The 13,353-nt window shown below is 41.1% G+C and overlaps 1 protein-coding gene across 2 annotated transcripts in view; it reads left to right on the forward strand.

Moving 5' to 3' along the window:
• Positions 1-8,477, forward strand: part of MME (membrane metalloendopeptidase) — a 48,838-nt gene extending 40,361 nt beyond the window's left edge. For both annotated transcript variants that reach the window (XM_056358968.1, XM_056358969.1), the window contains 4 exons: positions 70-135; positions 3,476-3,571; positions 3,971-4,047; positions 7,054-8,477. In XM_056358968.1, the coding sequence (XP_056214943.1) occupies positions 70-135; positions 3,476-3,571; positions 3,971-4,047; positions 7,054-7,153 (339 nt within the window). In that variant the 3' untranslated portion in view covers positions 7,154-8,477. The remainder of the gene's footprint in view (positions 1-69; positions 136-3,475; positions 3,572-3,970; positions 4,048-7,053) is intronic.
• Positions 8,478-13,353: the final 4,876 nt, after the last annotated feature.

The following is a 13,353-nucleotide window of genomic DNA, read 5'->3' on the forward strand; positions in this document are numbered from 1 at the left end:
ACTTGACATTGCAGGTCCTGGATAAGCTCTTCTTTTCAGAAAACTATACTTTTCCTTTCTATTTTACAGCTGAGTGGAATCAACACACTAGGAGAAAACATTGCTGATAATGGGGGTGTTAGACAAGCATATAAGGTAAGAAGTATCCATTTTTCTGTTTTAGCTGAAACCATCATAGATTAAGAAAATACATTTCAGAGCCTCTGAAGAAGAAACATTATTGTTGTGTTAGGTACAGGACCATACATACTGCATCATCGAGGCACAGTTTAAAACTATTGGCCAGCTGTTGTATTGCTTTTATCCTGTTAATTATTGCAGGATACATATTACCTGATCCTAGTACACTCTTTCTCAGCTGACCTCTTTCTATTTTTTTTTTATTTATTTTTTCCTTTTGTTAATAAGGAACACGTAGACTGAAAACATGTAATGAATCAGACTTGGACCATCACCCAACTAAACTGATGATACTGAGCAGCTGTCTGCCTCTGGCAGTCTCTCTTCACCAGCTTTTTTTATGCCAGGAGGGAGGGACAGAATGACTTTCTTCTGACCCATAAACAGTCTCTGCCTACATGAAACACTATTCACTGTTCAAAATACCATCTTGTACTACTGACTTGGGTCCCCTGTACAGGTATGCAAAGATGTCAGTGACATCTGGACTCCTTGTGCTAAGCCTTCCATGGGAGCTGTACGCTCTCTGGCTTTCCTTTCATTCTCTCCCTGAAGTCAACACTTAAATCCTTAGACTGGCCAACTTTGAGACTGAAACTGAAAGCAGCAGAGGTCTTCTCTTGGTGACTGCAGGTTGGGAGGTGAGAAGCCAGTCAGCTTCTCTATGATTTTTTCTGGTTACTTGCAGATCTGATGGTCACAGGCCTTAATAACACAATCCTCCCTCTCTTCCCCTAAACACCTGGTTCTGTGGCAAAACATACACACTTGACAACTGGAGTGCTGTCACTCCCCAGCAGAGTGCCCACTGGCATGCATGGGCCAACTCACACCTCTCAAAGTTACCATCACAGCTTCCACAAAGACAGCCATCGGCAGCACATACTTCACTAGAAATATACGTTTGAGGGCAAATACAATTATTTATGAGAGTCTGAAGAATGATTTGGAAGCCAAAAAAAGGCATCAGTATGGCATATTAGATTAGTCTGATCTTCAATTACTACAACATTTGTGTATTTAAAAAAAAACACAGTACAAACCCAGGAAAGGGGATAGTCTTTCTGAAAGGAATGGGAGTAGCCAGAGAAAAACAGGTCAGAAGTTCTACAAAAAATAATTCAGTATTCATAGTTATTATGACACCATGTAAATAGTAAAAAGAGGTCTGAAAGGAATCTTGAGAGGTCATCCAGTCCACCCCCCATCTTCTAGCAGGTAGAATCAACCATTTCTGTATCATTCAGACATACCGTAAGCGAAGTTCTGTTACCTCCTTGCTGCAGTGCGAGTGTCATCATGTCTCTGCTTTCAACAGTGGAAACGGAGAGCAATCTGCTCCTTCCTTTTCTGCGACCTTTTACATATTTGAAGACTGTTACTTGAAGGCCCAGACTTCTCTTCTTTAGACTAAACAAACCCAATTCTTTCAATCTTTCCTCATAGGTCATGTTTGCTAGACCTCTGCTCATTCTTGCTGCTTTCTTCTGGACTCCCTCCAGTTGATCCACGTCTTTGTTGAAGTGCAGTGCCCAAAACTGGACAGAGCGCTCCAACTGAGACCTGGCCAGTGCCAAGTAGAGTAGAAGGATTACTTCATGTATCTTATATAAGACACTCCTGTTTATACATCCCAGTATGACACTTCCCTTTTTTGCAGTACTGCGGCACTGCTGGCTCTTGTTCAGCTTGTTATTCACTAAAACTTTCAGAGCCTTTTCAGTAGAACCGTTAACTACTCATCCCTCAACTTGCACTTGTGCAGCTGATTGGCTTTACTCAAGTGGTAGCTTGGCACTGACTTTAGTCAGAACATTTCTCCAATTTGCCAGCATCCTTCTATCAGTAATGGCATACTAACACCACATTGTTTGACACATGGTCCTCATAAGAAACATGAAAGCAGCTGGTTTTACTATGGAAAGGTTTTAAAAGTCATCTGCATTTCGCTTAGTAAAAAAAAGAACAAAACCACAATAAAAAAAAAGGTACCTTTCATTATGCAAAATTAGATAATTGATAAAATTCATGTTTTCTCCCTGCAGAATCACTTTTGTGCTACTAAAATTGGATCCTGGAACTCTGCATTGTATACAGGGAAAGCATATCTTACCCTAAGTGCAATATTTTAAACTCTAACCCAACAGTTGGCAAAAAAACCATGAAAAACATGATAAACGTATGAGGGCAAAGCACACTGTAAACAGGACAGTGCATACATATGTTCTGTAGAATCAGAGAGAATGATTTTTTGACACAGCTTAAGCTTTTTACCCCACACCTTCTCTAATGGGAAGAAGGGGGGAAAGAGGGACAGATGAACAAATGGGGGAGGTAACAAATCTTCTGATCACATCTTCTTTGTCTTGGAGCTCATTTGGGCCTCCTTGAGCAGAGGCAGGCTGGGCTGCCCTGAGCAGTCGCTTAGCCCAGGGATCCACACACAGGGAATCCCCAAATCATGCGAGACACCTCAGCTACGCTCATTTTGGGACTGTGCCTTAGAAAGCAGCGCAGCAGTATGGTTTTCTGTATGGACCTTCAAGCCCTGATCCACAGAACCTGCAGGAGACAGAGCTTCTGTGGGTGAATCTTTATACAGAGAGCTCTGAAATCTGAGAGTTTGGAGGCTGGTTTAGCACAGAGCTTGCTGATGCCTCACTACACCTACCCTTCGGAGAATCTCACAGTCATTTCCATTACAGAACATATTCTATTTTTTAACACAGAACCACTTTCCTTTCTGCTGTCATTAATTAACCCTCTGAAAGGATTTGCTAGGTAAATATGTAACAGTCCAATAGAATTTAATTACAATAAAGCTTGCTGAAGAATAGTACTAACTCTCCATAGTTACTATATTTCAGAACACAACTGTCCTCTGCATTCTTAATTTCTTCCCCTGTAAATCATAGTTATGCAAAAGTCTTGTTGAGCATACCCATCTTACTGAAGTTATTCCATTAGCCTTGTCTTCTTTTTGCTACAATAAACTGCCTTCTTTAAGCCTATTTCTCTTACCATTTATTCCAATATAATTCAGGCAGCTTCACTAAACCTGGTATAAAACAGTACTGTAAGGCCCATTGCATGAGAAAACTGTCTTCAGTCAGTCAGGCCACTGGTATCACAGTGCTAAGAAATGGCCCTGTTGTCTTCTGCTTAAAGGTGGCATGTGGGTATGGGCAGCCAAGGTAGTACATTATTAATTGCGTTGAAGAATCCATGTTCCTCCTCATTGCATTTTGATTGGTGGGGCTGGAAGCTGTAACATTTCTACTCATTCATTCTACAGGCCTATGAAAACTTTGTGAAAAAGCATGGAAAAGAAAAACTTCTTCCTGGTCTTGAAATGAACCATAAACAGCTGTTTTTTCTGAACTTCGCACAGGTATTCTATATGCTTCTTGACTGAAGGCTTTGAAAATCACTTGAAGTTGCAGTTTAACAGTAAGTCAGAGTAGGCTGCCTTTCACAGTTCTGCTAAGAGCTGGCAGAGTTGCTAAGCTGAGCAGTGTTCACTACAAAGTAGGGAAGATAAAGTCGTCTTTGGTAATTTTTATCTTCCCTAAATGAATTAATCCATGAGTAAGTCTGGTAGACAGTTTCTTGTGCCCAAGTGCCTTTGTCTGAGGACAACAGGTTACTTTTTTTTTTTTAACAAAATATATCTTTTTTCTCTATGCTCTAATGTGAAATTTATTCTTATGACATATTTCGTATGAAATGACAACAGGTTTCTTCCTGGATAATCTCATGGCTGACAAATGCTCTTCTTTGTTACGTGTAGGTATGGTGTGGAACATACAGACCAGAATATGCTGTGAACTCCATCAAAACTGACGTGCACAGCCCAGGCAAATTCAGGTCAGCATGTGTAATAATCTTCAGTGCAGTTCCTAGGTGCAACACAGCTTTTAGATAAAGAATTTAAAGAACTCTACACAAAAGGCTACGTTGCACTGACCAGGATAGATCTAGGCACATACACATATATAGGCACAGCGCATTGAAGATGGTTAAGAGAGAGAAAGATGGACTGTCCCTCCAGACCTCCCAGCCCTGGCATAGCCCTTGCTGACAGAAACAGGCACAGTCCTTCCCAGGAAGCTCCACAGGCTTTAAGATTGTGGGGAGTTGTCCTCTCCCTTGAGATGATACAACTTAATTCTCTCCACATTATTGAGAAGCTTTGAACAACCATCATCACAGGGCACAAACCCATCGCCTGGCTGTTATCAAACCTGCACAACTCTTACAGCTGATCCCAGCGACTGCATCCAGAAGCCAGTGCTCTTCCAGGAGTCCCCCGGCTCCCGCAATAGCTCCTGATAGGGTTCTCACAAAGACCAGAGGCTATGGATGGACTTCCATCCTCCACTAAAGTCACAGGTAAAACGTCCAGTTAACCTGTGGAGTGCAAGGATTTTACTCTTCCAAGCATGGAGCAGAATTCCATCTTCTTTTAAATGGTAATAGTGACATGAGAGAGAAATCACTTTCTGCCAGTAGCCTTTGCTGTCATTAGAATGAGGAATGCCTTTGTCATCTAGAGCTAGAAAGACGTTCTGTTCAGCAGAGCAGACAGGCCCGTCTTTGCTGTGATGTTAACAGCGTTACTGGTAATGCCTGTAGCCCAGAACCAGGGCTCCCACACGCTCACTGTTTTTGGTCTAATAAATGTTTGGTCAAATGCCACGAGATCAAGTAGGAACGTAGACATCACAACATCTGTTAGCTTTGAAAGGCTGTGTCATCTCCAGGATTCACGTACACAATAGCTGATTTCTCTCCTGATACAATTCAGTACATTAATTCCACTACCTTTGTTTCAATGGCTTTTCACCAAAGATTTATTTTGTTTATCCCACATTCTCAAATATTTAGTGACAGCAGTGACTGTTCCTTCAATTGCTACTTGACTGGCATTTCACTGTGGGTGGTTTCTGTACGATCTGCAGATCCCTCCCAGGGGCAGTTCATGCTTCAAGTCGCACAATCGGCCAAATTTGCTAATGAAGCTCTGCAGCGGTTCTTCAGAACTGTGCCTTCTCCTTGCATATCTAATTTGCATGAGTCACAAGTCCTTTGAAATTCACTAGCTCAGCATCTTTGTGTAGTTGCATGCGTATATATCTTGGATATATTACATCTCATGTTGTGCTGTTTTTACATTGGTCTGAAAAGCTATAAGCTTTATGTGGAATTACACATGTACTGAGAAACCATATTAATATGTTTAGAATGTGAAGTAATTTTCAGGATGAGCCGCCCCCCCCCCCCCCAACAGCTCTAAAATAGAAAGTGTTTCAGTACATGAGACATACCCACAAAGTTACTGCCTAATGATATACTATTCAAATGTCACAATGTCCCCCAATGTGCCTTGGGTTTTTATAATTATTATTATTTGGGGTGGAGAGTGTTTGTTTTAACACCTGCTACACTGACGGGAGGCTATTTCTCCTTATAGGTAGGACAGGCAGGTCTCCATAAAAACTATTAATTGTGTAGTACAATTTTAGTTCACGGGCTACCAACTCTTGAGTACTAGACAGGTGGAAACTTTTGCCTGCTAGAAAAATAAGAAGTTAACAGAAAGATGCCTTGGATCAGGTGATTGTCAAAGGCAGGCGAAGGAGTGTCTGTATCTGAGTGTTAACATGCAAAATTAGAACACAGCAAGTACAGTAACAGATACAGGTCAAGCCCTGCTTATGGACCACATCTCTGCAAGTCCTGGAGGTGTTAGTAAATGAAGCAGGATTCTTATCCCACTGCTGTTTTATCTGTTTGTTAACAACTAATGTAAGTAGAGTTTTATTACAGAGCAAAAAGTATTTTGGGTGTATCTGACAAAATCCCATTTTGGGAGTTCTAGTCCTTAAGAGCAATGAAGCACTGCTAGATCACTTAAATCCATGACTTCCTTTGTAATCATTTTTCTGTGCTATCTCCTGTTTGGCTGGTGGCTCCTGAGACTGGTTAGAAAGTACTCTCACTTTTGATGTTGTAGAGACAGTCAAATTGTTGCAGATGTCAGCTGCTGAGCTTCAGCTCAACTTCTGTGGGCACTTTCTGGGTCTGTTGAATCTAATGGCTGAGATTATTCACAGTATAATCACAAATTACTCAGAGAAACAGTTCTTCAAATAATTCCTGGCCCACAATCAACATGCATCAGTATCTATATTTGACATCTGAAGCTGAAATTGTTTTCCTGCATAGGTACGTGCATGCTGTATTTCTGTTCTTGAAGAAATGAGCAACTCTTAGCAGATATATTCACAGATGTTCACAATTACCCATATAAAAGCTGGTTTAGCTGGAACATCCTCATATTCACTTGAAAGCTGTTCTTTGTGTGAGTGTTTTTTTCAGGAAACTCATTCACTGGAACATTTGTGGAAAATGCCCAGAGAAGCAGTGTGATCTCAGTTAAAATTTGACTGGTGTAAAAATGTAAACGAATATTCACTGAAAAGTTACACAACAGCCCTCTACTTCAGGTCCTTGTTTTCCCTTTACCAAGAAACTTGTCAGCAAAACATAGCTGAAAAAAATCTTAGTGAAAACTAACAACAAGCAATAAACCTGTCCCTAGTGAAATAAATGGAAGTATTGTGAGAGCCAGTAAGGAAGAAGGGACAGGTCCTTTATCCTGGGGGGGTTGTGACAGGGACCATGGAAACTCAGAAGAGAGAATACAGCCACTGCTGGAGGTGAAGTGGAAGCAATAGCCAGAGTTCAGAAATACAGGTGTTTCCCACACTATTTTGAAGTGATGCAAAAAAGAAGTTAAGAAACATGAGTCAAATTGTTTGTTTTGAACAAAGGCAAGCAACAATGACAAGATGATGTTTTGTTTTAAAGGGTCATAGGATCATTGCAAAACTCTCCGGAGTTCTCTCAAGCCTTTTCATGCACCAAGACAAACTACATGGATCCTGCTAAGAAGTGCCAAGTTTGGTGATGGAGCTGTAAACCTTGCATCTCAAGAAGCTTTCCAGAAAAAAAGAGAAATTTTGAAGTAATTTTGAGAAGGGGAGGAAGGAGGAAAACTGAGGGGAATATGCCAGAGTAGTCACTGTAATTCTTAGTAAACAGGCAAAAACATACAAACAAAAAGATCACACATCAAAACATGCAATGAAGGACGAACGCCCATGCAGCAGTGAGCTGCCCTAGCTGATCAGCTGCTTTTCCTGTCACTGAACCCTGTAGAACCTAAATCATTTGACGATGTACAGTAACACATCCCTTGTAATTAATCCTGTTTCCCAGTGGCTTTTTGGATTTATTTTTAAATGTCAAAGCATAACACATTATTGCCCACTGGGCGGCGAATGCATATTTCTGATCAAGTGGAGGAATGAAATGCTAAGTGACCCACAGTTTTAGACATCATAACATGATAATGAGACAACAGTTTATTCCTTAAGTGTCAGACTTTGTACCCTCAGCTGTTATGATAAATCTGTTCTACCAAATGTTTTCATTTTTACTTGAAACCATTTATACAAGAGGAGTCCAAAGACCTGCTGTAATTAAGTAACTTCTCACTAATTATTCCATGTGTGTTACCTGAAGTCACTATTTACAACAGTTTATTTACTGCTTTCCAGCCAAACTGAAACTGTAGGTAATTTATTAATTTTTGAACATATAATCTGTAAGATTGTGATCAAAGACCCTTTCACAGTTTTCTAAGCTTTTTCCTGCTTTCTCTGAAGTTGGTCTTTTTTAAAGTTTCTAGTAATGTATAAATCATAGTTTTTATATTTAAATCTGAGCTACACTTTTGAAGTATTGTAATATATTTTAACAGTGGCTGCATAGAACTGGGGAATTTGAGTAAAGCATGGTATCAGACAATAAGATAAAGTCTACAAAACTGAGCTCTGCACTGGGAGCACACTAATATTCAAGTTTTCTGATTTTCCCAGAGTTTAGGGTCTGATCCTGCACATAATTTGTACACGTTCTGATCTATGTCAGTCCTCACATCAGTAAAGCTGCACAGCTGATTGCAAGAATCAGAAGGAGCTTTAAGAAGGTAAAAGGCTTTAAATCTGCAATGATATGTATTAAACATCCTCATGCAGATTGCAAAGGAACTTACTGCTTTGTATATCAAAGCAAACATTTTCAAAAATAAGTACCAGATACCTCAGATGACTGCTACAATAGGTATATTTAAAAACCTATGTTCCTTTTAGCTTTCCAAGTTTGTCATCTGATAAAAACATTTTGATAATAAACTGAAATTATGAGCCAAATGCAATGTGTGTTCTTTAGAGGAAATACAAAGTAGAAAAAATATTATCTGCAAATGATCTCTGTACTCGCCCCTGAGCGCCACACCTCAACATCTGTAACAACTGACAAAAGGAGAATTCAAATCATTTTGTTCTAGTTTAAAAGCAGATGTTAGTTAGTATCTTAAGGAAATCACACCAAAATTGCCTGCAGACAACTTCCTCTTCCAGGACTTTTCCCCAACAGTATGACAAAGAGAACAGAAAACAGAATCCTTTTCACAAATTCCCAGCTGGAAGACTCGTGCTTAATGCAAGAGGAGCAGCAAAGGTGCCGGGTAGCATCCAGCCCAGCCCCTGTGGTGCTGGAACCCTGGTGCCTGGGCCTGCAGTTTCCAAACAGCAGCTGAAGGGTCTTTGCTTGTGGTGTGCTGGGCAGAGCACGCAGCCGCAAGCAGCCACAGACCCCTCCGAAGGCACAGCGTGCCCAGGAGACCACACCACTGCCTGCTCGTGGCTGCCTTGCCTGTAAGTCACTCCTCGCCACAAAAGGGAAGCAAAGTGTGAAAATCAGTCAAATTTAGAGAAAAGCGCCAGAAAAAACTAATGATCGAGTTCACCGGGTTTTCACCTCCCTGCTGGGCCCCTTGCTTCACTCCTCTCCATGTATTTGTCAGAGATTTTTTTATACTCTTTATCATTACCCTGATGCATGCTAGTGAAACTCAACCCTTTACGAATTCAGGCCCATGGAACTGTGAGACAGGATCCCCACGTCACAGCTAGACATGGTAACAGTCATCAGGGAGAGAAAAGAAATTCAGAAGGTAACTAAATAAACCAGTGGATCAATAAATACAGAATAAATAGCATTAAATGTAATAATAAATACAAAATCATTAATAATTAGCAAGTAGATAATATATCCCTCATAAAAACTGAGTAAGTCAATACAGGTCAGTCACTTCTAAAGTGTGTTCGGTAGCCTATTGGCAAGCTTTTCTGATACGCCTTGTGTTTCATTTACCTGCTAGACAAGAAACTACAAAGAGCATATTTATTGTTGGAGATAGTGTCCTCCCTTTGGGCACACTACACAGTGAAGGTTTTTTCACTTCTCAGTGGCCTACCTACACACAAAAATAGTTGTGTCTTGATTCACGCTACCTTCTGATGGAGCAGGAAAGGTGAATTCCAATATATTACTGAGGATATGGTAATTTCTATCACCGCCACAGTAAGAAATAAAGCTGCCCTTGTAGAAAGTAGCCAGCAAAGCTCTGGCTGGAGCAACAGATACCTCTAAGGACAGAACACATACATATTTGACAGCTGGCTTTAGCCACGTCATCAAACCTAGCTTTTACACTCACGAATTTTTAGACTCCCCTCCCAGAACCCCCATTTCATCACTGCTCCCTCACCTTTATTTCACTACAGAAAATCCATCTGTAACAATAAGACAGAGCTTGGAAAGAAGTTTGTGGAACATAAACCAAACATAATGCTTCTGACCAAAAGAAATAGCAAAGTTCCCCTAGGGATTATTGGCTATGCAAAGGGCCAGATATATCCCCCTTTTATTGTGTGAAATCATGAAATGAAGTGAATGGACATCTAGAAAACAACACAAAAGCACCCCAGGATTTGATGTGAGTGAGAAGGATTTGAAGACAAAGGACCTGGTCAATATAGGAACCTAAATGGTCAAACTGTTTGTACAAGTCCTGTTCATACATGCCCATGCACTTGTATCACTTGGCAGAATCACAGCACGGTCAGGGCTGGAAAGCACCTCTGGAGATCACCCAGCCCAGTCTCCTGCCACAGCAGGCTCTCCAAGAGCAGGCTGCACAGGGCTGCATTGGGAATATCTCCGGCAAAAGAGACTGCACAGCCTCTCTGGGCAGCCTGCTCCAGTGCTCTGCCACCCTCCAGGTAAAGCAGTTTTTCCTCATATTCAGATGGACCTTCCTGTGCTGCAGTTTGTGCCCGTTGCCCTTTGTCCTGTCGCTGGGCACCACTGAAAAGAGCCTGGACCCATCCTCTGGACACTCACCTTCAAGATACTTGCAGACAGAAGTTCCCCACTTGGTCTTCTCCAGGCTAACATCCCCCTGAGAAGCCCCCTCCTTCCTTCCCACAACTATTCTACTACACTCACCACAGGCTCAAGCCTGCAGGTGCAAACGAGCCTGCTCATTTCCTTATTCCCCTTTGGAGCGGGTGGGGAAATACATGTAGGGTTGGCCTCCTGGCTACAGCAGCTCAACCAGAACTGTGCGGGTAGCTGCAACTACTGAAATAAGCCCTAACAGGAAAAGATTACACTCCAGAACAAAGAGAAAACAAAGAAATCATCTGCAGCACAGATCTGAATCTCAATGTCTTGTGACATCAATCCTGGGCCTAGGCACATCATACACCACCACTCATCAATGTAGTGTTATCCAAAAGTCACTTGGCACATCAGCATTATTAGTATTTAGTAATAGTATTTAACAGAAATCTAAAATGCAAAATACACATCTTAGAAACCAGACTTTAACCAGTGGCAATTACAATTTCCTTGCTCATGCAAAAGTGAAATTCAGGTCTTCATAAAAGAAAAAGCACTTGTCATTCAGATGCGAGGTACTCGACATTAAACAAGCAGTGACAATCAGAATGTATCTTTCATCACAGCTTGCAAACTAATTAGTGCCTGCAAGTATTCTCCTTCTCAGAGCATTATTATGTCAGGGAAGTATTAATAGACATACCATGGAAGGCATTTACCAAAGGCCTCAAAAACAACAAACAAGGATGCAGAACACGTCACTGTGCCGCATTCAGATTTTACTGCTTCAGTTCTAAGCTTCACGAGAGTTCACATGGGGTGCAAATGTACTGGTCCTTTCTAGCATGCCCATGAGCTTGGCATGAGGCACCTGTGAACTCAGTAAATTGACAGGTTTACTGCCAAAAGTTATAAAAGCAGTAAACATGATATCACTAACACAAACACTGTGTTGCTTAAGTGTTTGCATTTTCTGTAGATTTTACTTGCCTTGGCTACACTACCTAAGAAAGCATGTCTCTGTTTTAAATAAAAGATGCTTAGAATCAAGTTGGCATGAACACCAGAAATATGAAGAATTTTTGACAATATGCAGGAAAAAAAATTAACTAGTGCTTTATGAAGTGTGCATCAATGTGTGTGTGTTAATGTTCAAAACCAGAAAGAGTCAAATACAGTGAAAAAGAGCAAAACCCCATCAGTATTACCACGATGGAAGTCCAAGGGATTTCTGGAAGAGTATTCCATACCTAAAAGAAAGAAAAATATGTTAATACCTAATGAGAATTTAAACTGATTTGTAGATGAATATGGGCTCTCCCCTCCTTATCAGATTCCTCTAATTCCCTCGCCATTGGTAAGTTTTATTCTTGGTTTTTGTTCTCCAGCTTCTTAAATCACCTTCCTTCTATACGCTCTCAGATAAATCAATTCCTTGCAAATAACCACACAAGCGCATACTCCATCTGCAGTGCTTTTCCTTATTTCCTGCCCATTTAAGCTCCAACTTCTCCCTCATCTGTATTTTCCTTCAAATACATTCATACGAATGCACTGTCATCTTTGATGCAAAAAGCAGTTTTGAGCCTGCTGCTGCATAGGTCTACTCTTAAATCCAGCATCTTATAATTTATAATATAGCAGAAGCATCTGCTCCCATCTGTCTATTACTGGCCACCTGATCTGCAGTTAGAAATGCACGAGCAAGCACTAGTCAAACAAAAGCTAAGTAGTATGGTACAAACAGTCCTTGTGGAAACAGTTAATACTGCCCAAATATTGGTTACATCTATCACTTTCATTTCCTAACCACCAGAGAAAAAAGGGACGAAACAAAATATCTAAATGAATTATATAAAATAATTCTGTTCCCTTGCATGGTGGCTTTGCAGAGCCATTTCCAGTATCTGTTTGCATGAAGACTGCTGCAAGCCCAGGAGGACTTACACTCAGTCTGGGGGCTAGAAAAGGTCACCTACAGAGCATCACAGTCCCTTTCCCCAAAAGCTTGGTCAGGCTGCAGTTGTCAAATCCTGCCCCTGCCCCCACCCCCTTCTAAAAAGCTCTCAGGTTCTGTGGAGAGCATCAAAATGTGAAGGGAAAAACTGGAGGGAGCACCCTCTCTTTCTCATGATGCATTTTACATTTTTTCATTTTGGCTGAAATATCAGTTCACCTTTTTGGTCTATCACAGTATCCTCAACACCAATGAAATGTACAGGAAAAAAACCAAACGCAGGTATGAGAAAATAGTCACTTATCAGCTTTCTCTGATCTACTTCAGTGCAAGATAGGACTAAATTAAACTCTAAAATAAGTTTAATAAAGAGTGAGAATGAAATACAGCAGGATCCAATGGGCAAACAGCTGCATTTTTTCATACTTCTGGGAAAAAAATCCACTCAATTTTACCTAAAGAAAAAACCCAAAACACTGTAAACAATTTACAGTATCGTTGTCAGCTTCTGTAAAATCTAAGTCAGTCACTACAGTTCTACAGATGCCTTTTGATTGTTTCAGATGACTTAAAGTGGCTTTCCATGGCAGCAGGCAGACAAAACTTTGGGGACTACACAAAACATATAAATACAGACATCGGCCAATTAATTGACAATGTATTAATGAAACAGCTACCAAACACACACGATACACAGCCATCACTAAATAATCTCAGTCTTGCTGAGATGCTGTGATGCACAGTCAGACAGCTTCATGGCTGCCGCCCCGGGGCTCGGGCCAGACGCTCGCTAAGGCCCAGGGCAGATCTCCGAGGAGCTGCGCAGCCAGGACAGTGCTCCGAGAGGTACTGGGCCACCCTCCAGCCATGACCAGCGTCTGGACTAAGCCCGGAGAAAA

The sequence above is a fragment of the Falco biarmicus genome, chromosome 13, assembly GCF_023638135.1.
Source record: "Falco biarmicus isolate bFalBia1 chromosome 13, bFalBia1.pri, whole genome shotgun sequence".
Classification (NCBI taxonomy): Eukaryota; Metazoa; Chordata; class Aves; order Falconiformes; family Falconidae; genus Falco; species Falco biarmicus.